Here is a 22,575-nt window from a genome sequence, read left to right as displayed (position 1 = left end):
CCCAGGGAAGTGGTTGAGTCACCATCCCTGGAAGTATTTAAAAGATGGGTAGATGTGGCGCTTAGGGACATGGTTTAGTGGGCGTGGTGGTGTTGGACTGACAGTTGGACTCGATCTTAGAGGTCTCTTCCAACCTTAATGATTCTATGACTCCAAAACTGCACGGCATTTTTAAAGTCTCAAAACCAGGTTTAACCTCCATTAGAACAAGACTCCTCAGGGGAACTGAACTATGTCCTGGGAGCATAAGGGTATCAACTGATGAAGTCCCTGCCAGTACAACAGTTGTGCTGAGGGCAGTATCAAGTCTGTCAGCACTACTAAGTGGTTAAGAGCATTAAGAGTACACCAGCCACCTTAGTGAAGGTTTTGATGGCATTTCCTTGCACACACGTATCAAATCCCCTACTTGTTCACATCTAATGAGGTTAGAATTTCCTGACAAATCTTCAGTACTCGTCAAGTATACTCTCCAAGGTCTGAGGTGAGGTGCATCAGCTGTGCAAGCACTGAAGTCTGGCACATGTTGACTTTCAGATTTCAGAAAAATTGTTAAACACAAGGGCACGAACTAAATTTTCTTGAACCTCCAAATGAAAAGATTTTACTAAAAAATGGAAGCCACCGATTCAGAAAGACTCATACTCAAGAAAGAGACACACTTCAGATGTTCAAATTACGAGCTGCAAGTACAAAGAATTAAGCTATTCCATGCCTCATGCCCTTGGAGTGGTCTAGGTCAGGAAACAAACTTTAAACCAAACTTTATTAAAAATAACCTTTTGCAGGCACTTCACATAAAATAACATGGACAGACAGGCATCTCTGAAAGAGGAAACTGGCACCTTCAGAGGAAGTTGTTTACAGTAAGTGTGTGTAGGGCACAAGTCACAGTAGGGGATGACATACTTCAACAGCAAACTAAGTGATTGTGCAGAGAAAGAGAAGGGATAACAAAGAAAAAAGCCTATCTCAAGGTTAATGCATATGAATGTGGAATGTGGTTCTACTCCTTTATTACAGCAATCAACAAGTAACTAGCTGCCAAAAATTTTAACAGATACTACACCACATTCAATTTGCAAGTGATAAATTTGATAGAACATCTCAATTTGAACTGTCAAAAACTTAAGCAACTCTTTCCTGCAAGACAGACTTTGAGAAGCCATCTGCAGCCTATGCTCAAAAAGCTTGTTTTAAGCTTATGTATCCACATACATTTGTGCAGGTCTTGATTCTCCTCTTTAACAATGGCTGCAGGTGGCTCTATAATGCACCTGCAGAGCTGAGGGCAGAAATGCCTGCATCTCCTACATTCCAGGGGGACACAAAAATCAACTGCCTTGTTCTCTATGAGGACAATTCTTTCAGTAAAGACCAAACAGCAGCAATACTCATGGAGATAAGTATTATAACATGGGGCTGGGGGAAGAGTTGTTTCATCATAATGATCTCGTAGTATTTCCTGATAAATTAAAGAGAAGAGGTATTGCCTGAATGCATCCAGTAGCCGTTTAAGTCTGTGTCATTCTGTTCAGAGTAGTAAGACATATCTAAAATACAAGCTAGGCAATGGTAGTTCCTTCCCCTCTGTTCAATGAAGAGCCACTACAGAATTGAGAAAGATATCTGTCAAATTTGCCACTACAAAGGTAAGAGCCTTCTTAAGAAAAGGGAGAGACAGGACAGATCCATTCCACATTAACCTTTTCAGCTCACTCAAGTTTTGAAGCCAATGCCAAGTGGCACAACTTACATTTCAGAGGTTGAAATTTCAGTCTCTCCACTTTAGTGCAAAGTAATTATACTTAAACTGTTCCTTCCTGTGTCCCAACAACATGGTCATTGAAGACCACTTACATCCATCTTTTATGTGTCAAAATTCTAACTTTTAAGCACTACAAGGAAAAGGTTTTCCTACTGTTCTGAATATTGCATAATTTCCTAGAACTTTAGGAGCAGTAAGTATTTTCACTTTAAATCTAGCCAACAGTCCACTCCACCATTTATTTATTTTTAATTTAATGTGTAGCAGAAACAGTAAGGAGTCCCGGAACTCCAAAATAAAACTTACTTTGGATAAGGACTTAAGTGTGATAAAGCTTCTAAAGCAAGAGTATCTCCAAGCCTATGGACTAACAAGACTCACGATTTCTAAAGTCTTATCTGTTAGGAATTGCCACCTTTTCTTAAGCACTAAAACCTATCTAATATAGTGAAGTATTAAGGAAAAGAAAGGACATTTGTACCAAAAGGTTAAATAATTTAAATATATTCACTTTGAACAGAAGAATTTTTGCTCACAAAAGGATTGTAAAGATGGAAAGTAAACCCACCATGTACCATACTTAATTATGTATTCAAAAGCCTTCACTCTCACCAAGCAGTACATCCTGAAAAGCCTTTTAAAAAGGTGACATAAAAGTGTTCAGTAGACATGGAGAAAGTCTTACTTAGCAGGCTGTCTTCCTATACATGCCATTAAGAACAGAAGAGATGCTTGCGGGAAGACAGGAGAACAGAACACAAAATGCAACAGTATGAGCTCATAAACCCCATTAACTCTACTTTGGAATGTGTGGTAGCCCCCCCAAAACAAAAAGTAGAAGAATTACAAACACACTGAGTTAAAAACCAAGCGGCACTCAATATCAGACATATAACTGATATATAATGACACTACTTTTCTTCATCAAGAAAAACTTTACTGTAGCTCCACAGTAGCAGGCTTTGACAGTGAAGGTGACTTGGAAACTTTACCATCCGCATTCCACCTTGATGCGCTGTTCAACAGCTGCCAGCACAACGCAGGAGCTATTTGCAGGGATATGCTATGAAGCACATCATTGAAACAATCCAGATTGAAAATATCCATCCACAAATGGGGAATGAAAGGAGTGGGGGCTTAAAATAAGCAAATACAGTTACAACTCAACACCATAAAGAATAACCTGCCAGCGCAGCCAGTCAAGATGATGACATCAAACCAGCAGTGTGCACTTGGGGGAAAGGATAAATGAAAGGGTCAAGATGTTGAGTCACTAGTCAGTTCATTCAAGCCAATCACAGGAAAACAACTTCTCAAACCAAAATAATTATGCAGTTACAAAAAGCAGAATAGAAGTCTGTTTATGGAAAAAGCACACGACACACAAGAAGCCTATTCTGATCACTGTGCAGTTGTTAGCAGCTACTCTTCATAAAGCGCTCGTCTCAGTTTTGTTTCTCAAGGCAGCACTTCAGTTTCATTTAAGCTGCATGCAAAGCATAATACACGCAAGCAGGCACATCCTAGCGCATTTAAAGAAAAAAAATCTTCCTCTACTTAACCATATGTTATGCGTTTGCATTATTTAAAGTTACAGAAGTATTTGGGGTATAGAAGTTTACATGTAGTAGCAGTATGTTAAGTTACACTTATCTTGTTAGGAACAGGCAGTAGCACCTCAAATGAAAAAAAATGTTTGCTGGCCACATTAGGAAAAGCAGACATGAAGCAAAGTAAGGCTAGATATAGTCTGCTGTAGTGAGCTGTAACTCAATGAACAACTTGTAAGACTTCGAAATTCTTAATTAAACAGAATATTAATGAAAGATCAAATGCAGAGACAAAAAACACCAGGGAATTCAGCAAAGACAGCTGGATTTTATAAAACAGCCTCAATCAGAAGACAAGAGAGATGACAATTTTTACGGACCTGCAGTACAAGAAGTCAGTCCACAAGAACAAAGTTTGGACAGGTTATCAACAACAACACTGCAGTTCACAGCTAGACCTAGACTACCACTCTGATGTTTATGCAAGACACTAGGAAGAAAGTGCTTCAGAGAATAAGACCGTGAAGCAGAAGGTAATGTGATTCTGAAGACTGCAAAGCAGTTGTAACTTAAGAATTGATCCTCCCCCCCAACCATTAGGTTTTTATCCCTTTCCACTACCCATCAGTTATGTGAGGATATTTTTCAAGTACAGCTGTAGCCATTGCATTTGTTAAAGACTAGGACTTTTTTTCCCCCACAGGTCCAGCAATGAGAACTGTAAATACTGCAGAAACTGGTACTGGATTTCTGGCTAAGTATACTCTTGAAGTCAGACCATGAAACGTAAAGACCAAGTAAGAAACAGGAGAGAACTGGAGTTACCCAGACTTTCTTTAATACAGAAAAGGACAAAAGTCTTCGAACAATACTATTTAGATATTCGTCGAGCCAGGGGGAAAGAAAAAAAAAAAGAGAGATCAGAGACTCAGGGAATTGTATTTTTGAAAAAAGAACAGAGGTTTAATACTCAAGTGAATTGTTACAAAGGAATAAAAGAAGCTGCGTAGTCGGTTCATTACAGAATATGATCTATATTTCTAGATGAGGGAATTTCTTCAGTTTTATCTTCTCTAAAACATAATGTTTACAGATATTATGCTTCTTCTCCACAAGGAAACATGCTAAGATGGAGCCCTGAAGTTACTCCTTAAGCCCAAAAGAAAATAGATTTCTGCTCTTTCCTGCCTGCTGCTAAAAAAAAAAAAAAAAAGATCAGCAACATACTTACACAATGAACCAGCTGTGGTCCGTCCTCTTTTTGACCTTTCTTGATTAGCTTTTTCAGAAGCCAAAGAAGCTCTGGTTTGAATATTTCTTTTTACAGGGTTCTGCTGTGATTCTGCAGCCTTCTCCACTCCATGCAAGTATTTCATGTGATAATGCAATAACTTGGCTTTGCGGAAGGATTTTGAACAGTCCAAGAACTTGCATCTAAACTTGTGATCTTGATCAACAGTTGCAGCTTTTTTTGATGCAAGAAAATCTGCTCTCCTACAAGGTTTTGTTACTGTAAGAACAAAACAGATAAATTCCCCGATGCATTTGCTATATTTATCAAACGGTTTCCTAAACTTAAAACAACAAAAAAAGTTAAGAAATGGGCATGCATTCAAACATGTTAGCTATGAAATGCTAAAAATAAAATTTTAATGCTGTATCTGCCTTTAAGATCAATAGCTTTTAAGGGAAAACTCTGCCCTACTGTGCGCTTAAAAATTGACACCAGGTTCCTATGAATGAGTTACTGTCAGAAAAACAACATTTTGCTTCTATGAGTTCCTTGCCCAACAGCTAATATCACTGTATATAGTGCTACTATAGATACGAGACTGAATTACACAGAGATTGTGTATTCTAGTCAGAACACTGAAGATTATGTTCTATCAAGTATTTATTTAATTGTTTATAACTGTTCACACCTTTGGTGAAAGCACTTTCCAAGGAAAACAGTTCTGCTTCTTTGCTTATAACTATTTTGCTACCTGCTTTCTGGATGTGTTGTCCTACCACCAAAGTCTGGTTACTTCCAAGAACAATGGAAGCAGTATGTCAAAACTACATTTTTCAAGTAAAATTGAAGTTTATTTCAATTTTCAAGTAGCAATGAAAAAAAAATAAGCTAAGCAAAAGGAAAATTGCTTTTATCTGTTAAAAAATGTCCCCTATGAGCTACAATTAATTAGTTTCTCAAAAAAAAAAAGCAAGGGAAGTCTTCAGACTCAAATGTAAATGTTTTAAGGCATCTGTTTTACAGAGCACTGCTGTGCAACCCAGGGCTATACCTAAACTTGACCTGGTAAATGCCCGTTTCTTATTCCAGCGTTTCAGAAACTTTTAATTCATGTTTTTGCTAAGAAATACACAAAAGAAACTTTTCAAACTAAGAGTAAATCAGATTACTGTCACCAGTATCTATCTGTACCCAATACAACAGAGGACAAGTAGAAATTTGGGAACACACAGATATAGAGATCCATCACTAATACGCACACAGCATCAAAAAATCCCTCATCAACTAGAGGACAATGGAAAGGAGGTGTTGTTTTTACAATACAATTTTTCCATTTGTTTTGCCAGTACTAAAATATAATTTCCACATTTACAAGTATTTTCAAACTTGGAGGATTAAGAAAGAAGTGTTTAAAGCTAACACGCAGACCTAGCAACAATGATGCAAAACTGAAGGTATGCAGCACATGAATGAAAACTAAGACGTTATATTAGAAGTAGTTGAAAACAAGGAACACAAAAGGACCCAGAAATATTACAAACAAGAATAAGTACAGAAAGAGTAAGACTTTCCACAAGTACACATATGCAGGAACGCATAGAATGGCAGTGTTAAAGGTAGCGCCAACACAATCTTGGTGCAAGAACACAGGACAGCTTGTTCAGAAATTTTTAGCATGTAGCAGCAAAAATGCTGAGTGTTACTGAGCTGCATACTTAAAGGTTATGTCATAGTGAAGAAAAGCATCCTAGATAGCTGTATCTGAAGCATACTCAGTTTTTAAGTACTGTGTTATGACAAAGAAACAAAACCTGAAGTCATTCATAGAGAAAAAACAAGTAATGATACTATGGAGGCTGATGTACAGGGAAGGTTTAAGTAGTCATACGCACATCAGACTGATTAAAAGAAAGAATATTCAGTTAATTTTGAGAAGAAAATAGTAAAAATGAAGACATTGCTTTTGAGTGTTTCACAAAGATAATGACAAGGAAAAAAAGAAAGACCTTAATATGGCTATGCCAAAACAACATCCTGACAGGGATGCTGCTTCAAGCAATTATGGGAATAAGACTAACAAAGCCAGACAATTGGATCACGCTTGCAGAATGACAAAGTTTGCCAAAACCAAAATTGAAATATACCCACCATATATGCACCATCAAAAGCTGCATTCATAAAGAATTAGAAATATTTCAGGAACGGTCAATGAAATGGCCTGTGGGTTTAGTGAAAGCAAGTGCAGAAAGGTTCTCTTGTCTATAAAGCTAAAAAACAGCATTCAGGACAATGAAAGAGAACTTGTTTCTATTTAATAAGTTCTCCCATCTTCATGTTAATTAACTGCAGCAGAAGGGGGTAATGGGGTCCAAAGATTTAGCCAAAAAATATTACAAATATGATAAGGGAAACGATAAGGGAAACTATTATACCATCACACAACTGTCATGATGAGGCCCTGTATCCAAGTTCAGAGCACTTCCCCTCCACTGAGATAGACAAATTCTTGAGAAGATACAGGGAATGGCTTCTAACTGATCAGCTACAAGTTAGAAGAGGAACACAGGATTATGTTAGCTGAAGTTTAGAAACATAGGTAATAAAGACACAAGGTAAGGGGAAGGAAAGAAGACAAAAAACTTACTGCAACACGCAAAAGGAATCGATTCAGAGTAAAACCCACAGACAATCCCACACGGTTTGAAACAAAGTTTAAATTATTACCATCACCACCACTTACATTTCTTACAAGTAACACAATAGAACTCCCTGCTGCCAGGGCACAGCAGGAAGCTGATGCCCAACTCTGCCACCCAGGAGAGCCTCTGAAGAGCCTGTGCTCCCAGCCAAACACTCTGAAGCCGACTCATTACACCAACATCTAAAGGGGGGAACTTCCATCCTTACACACATATATACAATTTTTGCTCACAAGACATGGTACTAAAACTGGTTTCTATGGAGATAAAGTTTCACTGTATTAGCTTCAGATTTTCAGGCACTTGCCTTTTCAGAGGAGCTTGGTGGGTGTTCTCTTGAGTACAGAGGAAAGTTAATGATAGACCTACCACCTGCTATTTCTTCCATGTTTATAATCAAAATTAAAACTCCTCACCTGGCATTCAATTAGCCATTACAATATTAAGCACAGAGACTCAAGGTCAAACAACAGTGTCTCCTTTAACTTTCACTACAGAGAAAAAAACATCCCTTCAGCATTCAAGTCAGCAACCCCTCTCACTTCTTAGCTAAGACTACGTTTAGCAGTAAGTTTACAGTAAAACGTCACCGTGTGAAGTTTCCGAGTTTACAGTAAAACGTCACCGTGTGAAGTTTCCGAGTCCACAAGAGGCTCCCCCCCCCAATTCTTTGTTTGAATTGACTCCTGCTGGAACAGGAATGTTTGGTAGCAGCACAGTATCTTGACTGAAGGTCTGCCATCCTGAGGCATCTTCTGCAACGCATTGGTAAGCTATGCCAGAAAGCCAACAGTGCACATAACGCTTAACATTTTCCCCCAAATAAAGCTGGCCTTGCTGCAGTTTCTAGCCATTAGATCTTCACAAACAATTGCCTGTTAAACTGATGAGACTTCTAGTCTCTATTTCCTGGTCTCCACAGAAATATTAAGTGAAGACCAAATTATTCCTTCACCTGCTGTTAAACTAAACACATTGAGTCTTTCTAGAACATATGCTCTCCGGTGCTTCCATCTGTATTATTTTCAAGATTATTTTCTTTGTTACCATTACCCTTCTTGAACTGCAGACATAAATTTTATGTATCCCAGGGGTAACTGCAAGGTGATTCTGGATAGCGATGACAAAACCTCATTTCTCCCATTTCCATCTATTCACACAAATGTAAAAGTTGACCTGTAGGGGTCTAATGTTACCGGTTCTGCACAGTCAGTCTCAAAATGCTAAGAACCATTTTGGAGCCGGTGCTTGCTTGGGAATACATCTATTCTCATAACACTTTACATTTTAAATACAGCCTTCTACTTAGCCCAGCTGACACTTCTTACACTGATCACTTCCCACCATTGGGCTAGCTTCCTCATTAATTACCTATTTCTTTGGTCTTATTTCTTCTGAAATCTTGTGTTTTTCTTGAGCTCACCAAAAGTGTTCCTGTTCATCATTTTAGCACCCAAACTATGTTTCTTCCTTTTTCAAAAACCTCGGTCTTTCAAGATCTCAGATGTGAAACAAAGAACACCTTGCCCAATTGCTCTTCTCAAACTACTTTAGGTAAGGACAGCATCCAAGCATTTCCAGTGTGTCCAGAATCCACTCAACTAGATAAAGTAGATGCTTGGTGTACTAAATAGACAACAGCATCAGTAATCACAGATCATTACATGTTCACAAAGTTGTGATTTTTGAGTCTGAAACATTACTTGACATTGCAAGAACTACTCAAGACAGTATTTCATCTGATCCTCCACTCACCATTTTCTCCCTGTGCTGGCATTAAATTTTTAACAATAAAAACAGGGAGGTCTATACTGCACAAAAAGCTTATAGGTGCGCAGCGCACTACTGTGCAAACTTCAACATACCTTTAGAGGGGGCTAGCAGCTGGGTGGACATAAAGGCTTTATCTGCACTTTGAGGTGTAACTGAAACACTGTGTCCAGATCACGGTGTCTAGCTGTAAGAAACTTTTGTAAGCAGGCAAGGCAGGATGGACTTCTTTATGTACTATATTGTTAGGCTTAAAATGGCAACTTTTACACTACCTTGAAGGAATCAAAGCCTACCGAGGTAAGCTGCAGGATACACAGCTGCGCTCTCAAACTGTGAGAGATGCAAAGACATTATGCTTCTCCTTAACTGAAACCCAAAGCTAAAAGTGACAAAATTAGAAAAACATGTGGTTAAGCATAAGGCAAATGGAATCCCTGATGTATGCCTATGCAAATAAAAAAGTAATCTTAAGAGTTCTGGGAAATACAACTACAAACACGATAGCAGATCTGTGCAAAGCAAAGGCAGCTCACCTCTAAAGTTAATTCAGTTTGTAAGAGCAAAGTCACACGAACAGCTGTAGAGTGCTTCTAAGCCTGTTTTCACATATATGAAAGAGAGCTTTAAACTGGCTGCAAGAAATCGCCAACAGACTGTCACCTGGTTTTTTGAAAGACAACTTGATTTAGCTAAATCCTAATCACCAATTCTGGTCCTTAAACATTAGAGGAGCCAAAAAAACCAGCAACTCCTCTAGTACGTGTAATTAATCAGAATTTTGCTGAAAATTTTAAAAAAGGAACTTAAGTTTTGACCAGCAATGCTATATTGCCCTTTCAGAACACATTACAGACATACACATTTCAAAACATAACAAGCATGTAAACAGTCCAAATTGTATTTGCTGTTACAAATGTCTGCAACTACTATAAATCTGAATAATCTACCAACCAGTGACTGGGAAAACACTCTTTAAAAAGAGCTTTTGTCCTTAAAATATCCTGATATTCAAATGTCATAAAAATCATGTTCTTCCTATACATCATGCAGGTTAAAACCAGTACTACCAGGGTGCATCACTCACCCATGCCAAAACAACACTAAGCACAACACACTGAAGAAAGTGAAGGTTATTAATTTTATTACGTTTTGTAGCATTTTCCTACAGGAAGAGAATGAATTCCCATCAAATGATTGGACTTAAAGCCTACAGACAAATAAAGTTATTACTTGGTTACAATGTTGCACTTATTCTAAGTATGAGCAGTTATCTTTGACCTTAACTTCCATGCTTTATTTTGTGGGAATCTCGTATGGAAGAAATACCCCTTTTTTCCACCCGCACCACCTACTCTGACAATATACTTCTCCCCTTTCCAAACCCCAAATCTCTTTAATACACTTGGCAGTCTGAGAATATAACTGCTTGACATAGTTATTAGTATTTGGAGACATGTCCAAACGTCTCTTTAGGACAGCATGCTCAGGCTCTTTCACAAGCCCCCCCCCAAGAGCAGGAAGCCACTGGCGATTTTCTGAGATGTTTTTAGATCCCACACCAACGGGCCCCTGTCACGCTGCTGTGCACACATGCTACTACCAGGTGAAAGCCCAAGCCTTACTGTTCCCCCTTCAGGCAGCTTATCGGCACTGGAGTGTACATACAGACACGATCCCACGAGTAAGACAGAAGCACATACAGGAAAACATAAATCCACTTTTAACTACAGAAGATTTATCCATAATAGGATCTATGGATTTTAAAACTCTTCTATCAATGAACCACTCGTTAATTACATTTTTCATGTTGGTTAAGTATGAAAACATATGATTTTTGTACTTGGATTTCAGGTGACAGCATTAATTCAAAAAGACCCTGTACAGTTCTTATTTCCCATCCTTAAGAGTCTTCTCCAATAAAAACACCTGCTTGCCAGGTGGATGCCTGGCATTTCTAATGTTAAATGAGATGGCTTTAATTAAATGAAACAAACTCCACGTTCGGAAGTGTGGATTTTCAGACACCACCACAGTGCTGAACTTCAAGTCAGAATTCAATATGAGTGCATATTCCTGAATTAACTTTAATCCAGCTCACTCAAGTACTGACAGAAGTGCCAGTGTCAAGAGTGCACAAGCTATACCAGAGGCTTTTGGGTAGGTAAGTGAACCAAATCATGTTCCCACAGCTTTACGCCTTGTATCCAATTAAGCAAGCTCCGGAGAAGTCCACATCCCACACATCACATCAGCGTGACTGACAACACACACATAAGTATTATACATTCAGCTGGAATTCTCCCCAGTTTAAGCCCAAATTACAAATGCTCAGCAATATATACATTAGGAAGTCGGAGGGAAGTGCTAATAACAGCAAAAGATATCCAAAGGGATCACAGTTTTTTGAACTCCCAATGGTTCAGTTGCACACCAGCAACAAATACACAGAGGAGTAACATTTTTACACAACCAAGCCTGTATTGTCTAGTTGTTCTTTCATAATCACTAGAAGTGATTTGTTTGCTGTAACCCCTAACACATACTGCTGAGTACATACTAGCTCTCACTACATTATAGCCCGGAACTCAGATCCCCAAACTTCCCTTTTTTAAAAGAAAGCAGCCTTCTCTGAAGATGACCATACAGCTATGACAACACCCCAGTTCACGTACCCCAGTAAAAATTTTTAACACACCTTTGATTTCATAGTTACTTGAAATGAAGACATTGTTAAACACCCTGAAAAGCTTTGCATCCTAAATGAGTACTTAAGTTGGAAAACAGATGCCCTTGCAGGAGGCATTTTTTAAAACAGTATTTGACCATTAACCCCAAAGCTTTGTGATTACACTTTTACAGTACCAAGTAAAATCATCTTTATTTTTGAGAATATTCTGTGACTATTTCTGGAGTATTTTACAAAGGCAATGGCAGCAGATGCCTTCTTAATACTGCATTAACTGTTTGGAAGAACATCTGTAACCATTAACACAGTTTTTCCACACTGTTAACACAGTATGCTCTTTCAAAAAGCCAAGATTTACCATTCTCCAAATTCTCAGACCTTATGAAACAAAGTTGTGGTTTATCAATCTGCAGTTCAATGAGTACCTCCAAAAGATTATACAAAAGATAAGCGTCATCTTAAAAATGCTGCACTACAAACTGAAAATTTGCAGGAATTTACAAAATAAAAGGCTAAATGGTCGCCAATTAAAAAACACACTAAGAAATGCAGTAAGTTTGTCATGCAAGATCACTGAAATTAAAAAGCATTTTATCATATTGTTTTCCTACATAAAGCATGTCCAAAAGGTGACTGTATCCACTGCAGCGGAAAGCTTTGCCATACCTTCTCTTCTATTAAATAGTTTGTCAGAGGCTGAAGTGAGTATTTTCAGACATACTAAAAATTCTTTCCATTTTCAAAACTACTACAATCTGCTATATCTCTTAGAAGAGCTGTCTCTGAGGTGCAAGTCCTGCACGCTTCACCTCAGAGCAATTCAGTTCACTGTACCTGTTTGGAGCCATGCCTGTACCTGCACACCTTCTCACGTGCCTAAGACCGGAGTCACAACAGCCACCACTCTTTCTGCTTGCCTGAAGCACAAGATTCCAACAGGATCAAGAAGTATCACTGCTTTTTAGCATTTCTTTCTACTCTCAGTGATACATGTGTCTGCAGTCTTTCTGTTAAGAACTCCAGGAACATCTTCCAGAGATCCAATGAAGGAGGAAAAAAAAAATTAATGCTCCTTTGCTGCTACAGCAGACAGCCCCTCCTGCCATCTGCAAAAGCTACTCCAGGGTGAAAATTTGCAAACAGGACATGGTTGTTCATCTTAAAAATCACATTCAAGGATGCCTGTTCAGTTTCAAGGGCGCCCTGGAGGAGAGTAACTTTAAATTCCAAAGGAAAGAGCTACAAAGCACAGCACTAGCTGCTAACATTGCTGGCGCTGCAAACTTCTAATGGACACAGTACCAGTTTAGCTAATCCGGACAGCAGACTATTACAGCAGTACCTGACAAGCGCTTGTGAGGAGCTTCACCAGTTGTAAGCACATGAACTTAAGGAAACCAGGGATGTTACAGTGCAATTACTCAGAGGAAGTATTTAACTTTAAAGTTTAAAGTGTACATTAAATTAGTTCTACCTGCTACAAAAGAGGGAGGAACAAATTCATAGCCACTGGAAGGAGCAACACTTTTTACATCCTTACTTTCCTTTGAATACTTGCAGGCAGGCGTCAATAGCTCATGTACTCAGAGCTACTACAGAGAGTAATGGCATTTCCTTGGTATCGGAGCGATTAACGTTCTGTTCAGGTACACCAACCAAACAGTTGTTTTGCCTTCATGAGTCAAAACAAGCTACAACCCATCAGTTAAAAAAAGTTAAACCCAAAAGTACTTTACAGACCAAAAAGGACATAGCAGCCTGACTAGCAAAAGAATCCACAGCCACTCTGTATCTTCTTTTTTTTGAAAGAAAGGCACGGCCCCAACACACATCAGCTTGAACAGACTCTGGATATACCATAGTTAGAATACAGGTGGATATATCATCAGCCTGGTTAGAAAGGAGAGCAAGATCAAAAGAGCTCTGATTTTTAAATAGTAAAAGACCATTTACACATCAAACCTGAGGTAAGGAAAAGAGGTAAATTCCTTCCCGCACTGAAGGTGCACATCAGTGGCAAAGGGAGAGGACATTTCATTTGTACAGTTACACAAGAGTGGGTGAAAGAGGACATGTGCAAGCAGGAGGGTAAATTTGGAATAACCAAACAGGATGAAAGCTAGCACATACAGATTACTCTAGCAATACTGAGCAACTGTAAATCCCTTTAAGTGCTCTGTTCCACTTAAAATTAAGCGTCTTTGATAGAGCATAAACTAGGGAATTTGTAGTTTAAGTTTCCCCAGTTAGCTGCAGATCCGAGTATTAAAGTTACAAGAAATAATCCCAGGACAGCACTGTGTTTTGGCACAGTCTACTATCTGTATAGGAAATTTTAATTTGAAAAAGGTAAGTACACTCCCCAGCTAAGAGAAAATAGAATATATACATTATTAAGACAGACACTGAAATGTTTGAAGTATTTCATAAATTTGCACTAAAACCTCTAAATAGCCTAGGGCTTAAGTATAACAGAAGCCAAAAGATAAGGATATAGAAATGCATGATCAGGATTCCCAAACATCAATGCTACCACACACCTGCAGCACAGAAATGACAAATAGAACCTGACCTTTTCAGATGTTAGTCCAACTTAATCCAGAATTACAAACATTAAATTATAACCTGGAAAGAAGCATTTGTTAATTTCACCATTCACCTGTGAAAAATATTACACCCAGTCATTTAAAAATTACAATTGCTGTCAGTCTCCAAAGCATAAGATCAAAACTGAGTCCATAAGGAATAAAAATATGCATTTTCCCCCATGGTTAACATTGCAAGAATGCACAATTTTTGTCAGCGACACTCATACAAGCACAAAACACCAGGCATCAGTTGCCTTAAGAAAGGCATCAATATTAAATATGATATCAAAATTTGAACCTGTAGCAGCAGAAGGTTCTTGAGTTCTGACAGTAACAGAGGAAGACTCAGTGTCTTCAACTTTTTCTTCCTGTAAACTGGCATCTGTACTGAGTGCTGTGCTATGTGATGTGTTTCCAGGAGATCCTTGTTCACTGAAACTTTGGTCAGATTCAACAGGAATTTCTAACTGGACTAGAATGGAGGAAAAAGTTTTCATTGAGTAAAATGCACACAAAAGCATATTCCAGAACACTGATGTGTGTGTTCATCACATTACAGTGGAGACAAATATCCATTCACGTTCAGACTGCTTGCTGTTGTATTAACACAAAGTTAAGTTTTTACAACACAGCTACTTGCAGCAACCCACTAAATTTAGAGCTGCTTTAAAACACACAGGCTGCTAACTCTTTATAGCCTAAAATGGGACAGGCCTCCTCAAACCATTATCAGACCTCCCCCTGAAAGGGAAAGGCAGTGAAGCACAGGGCAGAAAAAGGGAGCATTATCTCCACCCAGTCTAAGAATAAAAGCATCCCGCTTAGTGTTTTTAGCGTTCAACAGGAGCATTAAACTGTAAATTTAGCATTTGGGTTACTTCTTCAATCTAAAAGTGTTAAAACTTTGTAATTACCTCATTTTCACAAGCATAACCTGCATCCCTTAAAAAAAAAAAGGAAAACAAAAAACCCCACAACGTTTCCTTTAAGTTATTTTACAACCTATGGAGCTCTCTTTTTGCAAGGCCAGTTATCCCTCTACTGGAAAAGCTCCCACCATGCAAGGGAAATGCTAGGGTTACTGACAGAGAGGGAGTCAAAAGCAAAACGCAATCAGGGCAGCAGAGAGAGAGATAAACTTTCCTTGAGTTTTCTCCGCACTGCTAATGAAATCAGGTTTTAATTGCAGATAAAGAGCCTGCAGGTTACGCAAGCACTATATTTTCACTTGCATCAACAACTAGATGACTGCCATGCCACCACGAATCCAGAGTATACCAGGAAGCTGCTTACCCTTCTCAGATTCCTTTTGGTTAGATACTGCATCTTTCAAAGGCTGAATTTCTGTTGACACTGTAACATGATCTGTATTTAAAATCTCATGGCTAATACTAGATGAGAGTCTTGAAGATCGTCTCCTGATCTGGTCTCTTTCAGGGTTATCTGAAGAGTTCTTCAATTTTTCCTGAGCTGGAATAGACAAATTTAATGGTACCATGCAGTTACAGGATTACTAAATAGCTCAAGCAAACTTTAAAGACCTCCCCTCCCAGTGACAACTGAAAGTGTGTTTAAGGACTGAGGTTAATAGCAAAAGCTAAACAGCCCTGGTAATTAGACCTCTCTGCAAAAGCTACAATCATATTAACAGTTATAAATAAGCATAAAAATAGAGCAAAAGCCTATCTTATAGAGGTCTCAACTTCTTTTAGTAACAGATTTGAAGTAAGACTACAGATCAGTATCTTACGGTAAAATATTGCTTTAAACAGCAACCATCCCACAGACCTAAGTAATACCAGAAGTTAGACGAGACAATTCAGACACACAAACAACTTTGACCCTGAGCTGGATAACGTATGCACACTGAAGTTTTAAGACCTTGTGGTCCTAAGGGAAAGACAGCCTTCTTCAGATCTTCATCTCCTTGTTCATGATACTACTACAGAGAATATAATTTTCTTTCCTCATCAACACACTCAAGTTCTTCAACATCACTACAGTATACCAAGATAAAGTAGAAGCTTTAGACCGCAGTGACATGAATATTTATCTAGTATTAAAGTTTCTTTGCTAAGCAATGTGGTAGATCCTCCATCTAGTAACTAAATAGTTTCTACAACTAGAAAAAGGCTTTTATAACATTCTACGTATTGGAGGCAATATAATCACTGCTTCCCCTATGCCTATGAACTTCTGCATGAAGACTCACAGCTTGTGGCTCCTTTATCCAAACCCAGCTTCCAAGATTTAGGAGGGAATTTCAGCATGATTATGCTACATATGAATGGCCAATTTAAGAAAAACAGGTGCTGCATTTCAGCCATTTCATGTATCACAGTTCAAGGTTAATACTTTTTTTTTCCCCCCTCCACTTAAGCTTCAAGAACTTGTATGTACAAATATCGTGAGAGTTGAATACCAAAAAATACTTACACAAGTTTTTTTCAATCCTGGGACGCTTTGATGGAACTTCACCTCCTTTAGGTATTTTGCGACGTCTTAACTCCAAAGTTATGGGCTGCAGTGTCTGAGAACTTGGCTCTACATATTTGGAGAACAAAAATTGACTGGATATGATGCTGCAAAACTTTAAAACATAAATTCCCAAGCCCCACAACTTAAAATACTGGACTAGCATAAATACAGTTTCACCTGGCTTTCTGAAGTCTATATACTAGCATTTAATCCTACTGCAGACATGTTTTATATTATATGAAGATTACTTGCCTAAATCCAATCTCTGACCAAACCACTGAAGCTCCAAACCTGACTAACAAGTATGCTGCTCTCAGCTGTCCTAACCAAGCCTGAGTTTAAACTTCTTTTTAAAGTTTCTAGAGACAGGCTGTGAAAGAGCGAAATACTTTTCATTCCTTTAGGTAAGTTTAGAAGCGTTCTGACATATAGCCTAAACATTTAAGTTTAGCTACATACCCGTTGGAGGTGTTATCGGCGGTCTTCCACGTTTTCGTTTAGTTTCTTTTGCGTTTTCCTGTGGACTCTTTACATTGTCATTCTCAGGCTTCTTCTCAATTTGTGTATCTACTGAATATTCCATATCATTCTCTGATATATTCTCTTTATCTTCTTTTCCATTCTTAGATATATTCTTTTCTGAGACCTTGCCTTTTTCTGAGATGACTATCAATTTTCCTTCTTTATCAGGTTGCTTAACTCTTTTCTCAGTCCTTAATGTCTTTTCATCCTTGTCTTTCTTTGCATTACCTGTTGCTTTCCTCCGTTCTTTAAATTTCTCCCGCTTTTCAGGAGATGATGGAATTTCATTACCTCTTTCCTTAGGCTTAGCATTACCCACAATATTCTAGAATAAAGAGAATGACATGAGAACTACCTTATTGCAATCTGGAAGTCCCCCCCCGCCTTTGTATTTAGCAGACTTGCATCCTTGTCCAATTTTTCAAAGGATAAAAGCATATAACTCTATTGCAACCCACAGATTAAAACGTAGGGACACTTGAACTATTCAAGGACCCATGCAGCTTCAAGAGGACAGTGCAACAGATTCACTCTCTTCGCAACTCAATGGTATAAGAGATTTGCTGCTTCTTCGTCCTCATGTGCAGGTTAGGTCCATACTAGCTTGCACAGTACTACTTAAAGCCTGCTTGGGACACTGAAGAAAAAGTGGGAGTCAAGAGCACAGAAAAGGGCAAACAGCTCAATCATTTGGATGCAAAAACTGTCTTCCTTTCACGGAAGTGTTTCATTCAAAATAGACCAGTATTTAGCTTGTAATTATCAATGCTACTGAAACATGCTAAGTAAGGAGTAATGTAAAGCAATTGCAATCACCAACTTCATCAGGAACCACAGGATGTTAAAATTTACACATTTAAATTTAAAAACAAAACTTTAAATTTTGTCTTTCTAAAATTTGTGTTCGGCATGAAAGGACATGAAAATCCTTAATAGTCCCTGGCCAGCAAGCTACTGATACAATATTCAACTGTAATCTCATTTCCCCATAGTTCTCATATAGTCACACCAAACCAGGAAGAACATCCCTATATCAACAGGTCACTGCTACTCAATGTCCTTTCCATTTTGTGATCAGGCTTCGTATTAACACCACCTGGGGGGGAATGCTGATTTTTGTTTTTTTCCCCTTCCAATGATCCTGCCACAGGCTGTCCCAGGACTTCTCTCCTCTGATGAACAGAAACCTTCCAACTTTGCGCCTGGATTAATAATTTATATTTGGTCGTGTGTCAGTGCTGCCTTTAGTTGAACTAACTTCCTTCTTCCTGTTGCCTAATACCTCAAAGCATTAAAGAGCAACCACACTCCCTTCCAGACATCGTTCTGCAAGGCACAACAAGCTTAAACTTTGAACAAGGATCAGAGGACAACAAAGGCCAAGTACCTCTTGATACCTCTTTGGGGAAAGAAAGCCAAACAGCTGATTTGAATTAGACAAAATTCTGAGAATACACTTAAGACTATCTCCTTGTACTACACTACATCTTGCCTCTTCCCACCCCAATCTTCCTACCTATATGTGGCTTATATGAACTGATACCTTTTAAGATTGCTATTTTCAGACCACAGTACTAAGAAGTAATCTTGATGCAATAAAATGGTGAATATGCCATTTGCTCCACCCATGATATTATTTCAACCCCATACTTGGCACAGAGGTGATTAAAAAAATGACTTTTTAAAAATGCAAGATCAAATTTTCATGAAAATAGCTAGGAAGAGTCTTTCACCTTCTTGGTGTCCGAGCACCACTTTTACCAGGCATCATAAAAATCTGTCTTCTGTAAATTCCTTAAATGCCACAGCTATGGGAGAAGCTTCAGCAGAAACTCAAACATTAGTAAGAAAAACTCAAAAAACAACCCTCAGACATTAGGTTTCATCAGTTGTGCTGCTCATAGAACCATCCGATTTGAATCAAGTATCTGGTACTGGAACACACGTAACCATCTTAAGTTATTCTTAAGAAACGGAGCCATAAAAACAGTATGTCTGAATTACCTCTTGATGTTACTGAACTCTTAAAAGCTGTGTCCGCTTGCATAAGTACATTCACACTGTGCAGGTCATTAGCATTTTACCATCATTGTTCAATATATCACGTTACACCCTCTACATAGGGACAGAGTAACACTGTCATTAAAGAAAAGGCGGCCAGCTTACATTGCTCCCTTCAGAACTCTGGTGGTTTCGGGGCTTTTTTTTTTTTTAGGAACAGCTAAGATATGAGCCATGTGTGTCTTCGCGGCTACAGTCTCTCCTACCGATGAACAGGAACAAGACACTTTACTTCCACTGCCAGCATGCTGCTGCATTAGTGCTGTATCTGAATCTACACACACCTTAAGTAACTTACATTCACAACTGAATCTTGAGCTCTCCAGTGGCTCAAGTATTTTTTTAAACTTTACTTCTGATTGTGTAAACAGAGCTCACTAGGAAATTCTCCCCTTATGCTTTTTTTATGCTAAAGGGCAGAACAAGATGTTCTAGCATAACTTATCTCTTGGGTTAAGAGAAATCATCCCAGCCAGTGATTAAACAGAGAAGAAAACTTAAATTCCTTTCAAAGCTCCCTAAAGGAGAGAGGAGAGGAAATATTTTGCCTTTCTTATGCAGAATATTTCTTAAGATTGTTCAACTTCATGTATTTAAGGTTAAATATGGTAGAAGTATTTCTCATGATAATGAAAATTCTTCAGGTAGTTCCCTTTTGAGTATTAGTCAACCCTCAACCAGGCACAATTATTACCGTTTGAAAACTATTAAGAGCACTTTGTGGTAAATCTGAAATAGTTTTCTCTCCCAGCCTGGCAGATACACAAATCTGGAGACCTCCAAGGAATGGCATGCCTCTTCACAACAGTGACAGATTTAAACTGTACCCATTAACATTCATTATTGGAATCTGTATTTAAGACTTGTGTTAGGGGGAGGTTTCTTTGTTCAAACTTAAAGTTCCAGAAAACTAAAAGCAGAAGGCATGACTAAAAACACAGGCTACAGCTACCACACAGGAACGTGTGGTAAGATCTCAAACTTAAAACCATTCCTGTAATGAAAATTATTCTGAAGCAGGTTACTTAAGAAGCTGTAACCAAGTTACACAGGTTAGAACTTGCCAGCCTTTCCTACAGAGTGCCTGCACATGAAAACTGAAGTACAAAGCAGCACTTCTTCCTTCTCACCATGAGCAGGACAGGATTTTTTGGGGTTTTGGTTTGTTGTTGGTTTTTTTTTTTGGTTTGTTGTTTGTTTTTTTTTTTAGAATGGCTCACTACTACTTTCCATCACGAGCTGAAGGTTGAACCCACAGCTCTGAGCAGGTGAAGGGTGGGCAGAATAGCCAAACCATAGAAGCAGAACGTGGTTTAGTAAAAAAGCTTATCTTCTCAAAGTTGTGAGGTGAAAGATGACTAGACAGCTTCCTTAAGTCTCAAGACAATCAAGTAGTTACTTTGGGAAAGAAGTTTCTGTCCACTCCATGGTTCCCATCCCTTAAACTTAAACTAATCTCAAACAGATGAAACAACCAAAGTGTGTTTCAATAACCTACCACTAGCTTTAGTATGTACATTCTGAATCTTTCAATGATTTTTTTAGAAAACTGTTCTATTTATATGCCTATTGACTTCTTTAGCTCAAGAGGTGCATTCATGAGAACATGAACCTGAGAGCTTTGCAAATCATTCCATGAAGATTTGCATAACCTTTTCATTTTAACAGATTTTATTTCAGGTGTATTGCATGTTAGCAGTAGAGGTTTTTCATTCATTTCATATTTTATAATTCATCAAATCTAGCCACCTGAACAGTTAATTTTAGAATACAGTAGCAGCATGAACACAAGACTTACCTGATCTTTGGAAAAAGCTTTGACATGAATGTTTTTGACAGTCTGAACTACACCATCATAAAACTTCACAGTGTATGTACCTAAAAGTTGGAAATAAAGCATAAGAGTTTAAAGATCAGAAGTTATTTAACAGAGCATCTGCTAACAGCTCCAATACTCTCCAATACTCCAGTCCAATAACAGCTGTGTATTTAGCACTAGATAAAAGCTGCCTTATCTATGTTCTTAGAAACTTCAACAGCAGAGGTCTTATCACAGGCCAGGTAAGGGAGAAACAGTGAAGTTACCAAAAATAATTATGGTAAGCATAAAGGTGCATGTCTAAGCATAGAGTTGCTCCTCAGATATACTTTCCTCACAAAACCCCACAATATTTTTGGTGGAATACACCAATAAATAATTACACAGACTTTTTCTCCTTGATCTTACAACATATAGTCAATCTAAAGAAAGCACAGCACAAGAACAAGTCCTTCATGGTTACTTACTGATATCCAAAAAGGAGAAGTATGGCTGTGCTTCGCCCCCACCAATTTGTTAAGGGTTTTTGCAGCTCTGACACTAGTTTTACTGCAGTTACATGCATCTCTTGACAATAAACTTCAGAAGAAACAACTTTTCCCAAACATATACTTAAAGCAACTACTGCCTGGATATCCCAGCAGAAAGCTCTTTTATCTCATGGAAAGAATAAGAGGTTTGGTTAAAAAAGTTGATGGCAGACCAAAACATATAACTGAAAATAAAACTTTTCACAGTTGTTTTCTGTCTGCTGTACTCTCTCTCCACCTAAGCAAAAAGGTTAGAATAAAATTAAAAATGCATTACTAACAAGCATAACAAAACCAAAAGTGACTCTTACCATCTTTGTTAACAGAAGTAACTTTGGCTGGATAGAAGCGACAGTCAGACCAGCATGCCAATACCTGATCATTTATATGAAATCCCTACAAGACAGTAGTTAAAAGTGTTTTCATGTGAGAATTACTGAAACATACCACTTCATTGAAACATCAAAATGATTAGTTTTCCAATATTTAAAATATATCATAAGACTTATACAGCAGGCAACACAGCAACAGTGAAGTATTTTAATGGTCATAATTCATACAACTGCACATAAAACTGTTACGTACTCAAATGTCCTCTATTTTCTACTTACTGCACAACCTTCTTCCTCATGTAATCCTTCTTTTCTTAACTGTATCTTCTCTAAGGGACGCAAATAAGGACTGTCCCAACAAAACCATTCATCATATCTATGGTTCCAGCGCTTGAAATGGATAAGTACTTTTCCTTCTTCATAATCAATTTCTTCAATGTGAGCTGGATACCTGGTCAAAAGGCAGATTAAAATATTTCAATTAAGAACAAGGTAGGCTGTCTCAGACACAACTACAGCACAAAACATTACACAA

At 38.2% G+C, this 22,575-nt stretch overlaps 1 protein-coding gene across 2 annotated transcripts in view; it reads right to left on the bottom strand.

The window, feature by feature from the left end:
* Positions 1-22,575, bottom strand: part of PHF20 (PHD finger protein 20) — a 76,456-nt gene that overhangs the window by 35,586 nt on the left and 18,295 nt on the right. For both annotated transcript variants that reach the window (XM_009329327.1, XM_009329328.1), the window contains 8 exons: positions 22,320-22,491; positions 22,020-22,104; positions 21,158-21,237; positions 17,236-17,623; positions 16,735-16,842; positions 15,592-15,768; positions 14,597-14,770; positions 4,550-4,828 (listed from right to left, as the gene is read on the bottom strand). In XM_009329327.1, coding sequence (XP_009327602.1) covers positions 4,550-4,828; positions 14,597-14,770; positions 15,592-15,768; positions 16,735-16,842; positions 17,236-17,623; positions 21,158-21,237; positions 22,020-22,104; positions 22,320-22,491 — 1,463 coding nt within the window. The remainder of the gene's footprint in view (positions 1-4,549; positions 4,829-14,596; positions 14,771-15,591; positions 15,769-16,734; positions 16,843-17,235; positions 17,624-21,157; positions 21,238-22,019; positions 22,105-22,319; positions 22,492-22,575) is intronic.

The sequence above is a fragment of the Pygoscelis adeliae genome, unplaced genomic scaffold (assembly GCF_000699105.1).
Source record: "Pygoscelis adeliae isolate BGI_AS28 unplaced genomic scaffold, ASM69910v1 Scaffold407, whole genome shotgun sequence".
In the NCBI taxonomy this organism is placed as follows: Eukaryota; Metazoa; Chordata; class Aves; order Sphenisciformes; family Spheniscidae; genus Pygoscelis; species Pygoscelis adeliae.
Note: the sequence above shows the minus strand (reverse complement) of the source record. Positions and strands in the feature narration are given on the sequence as shown.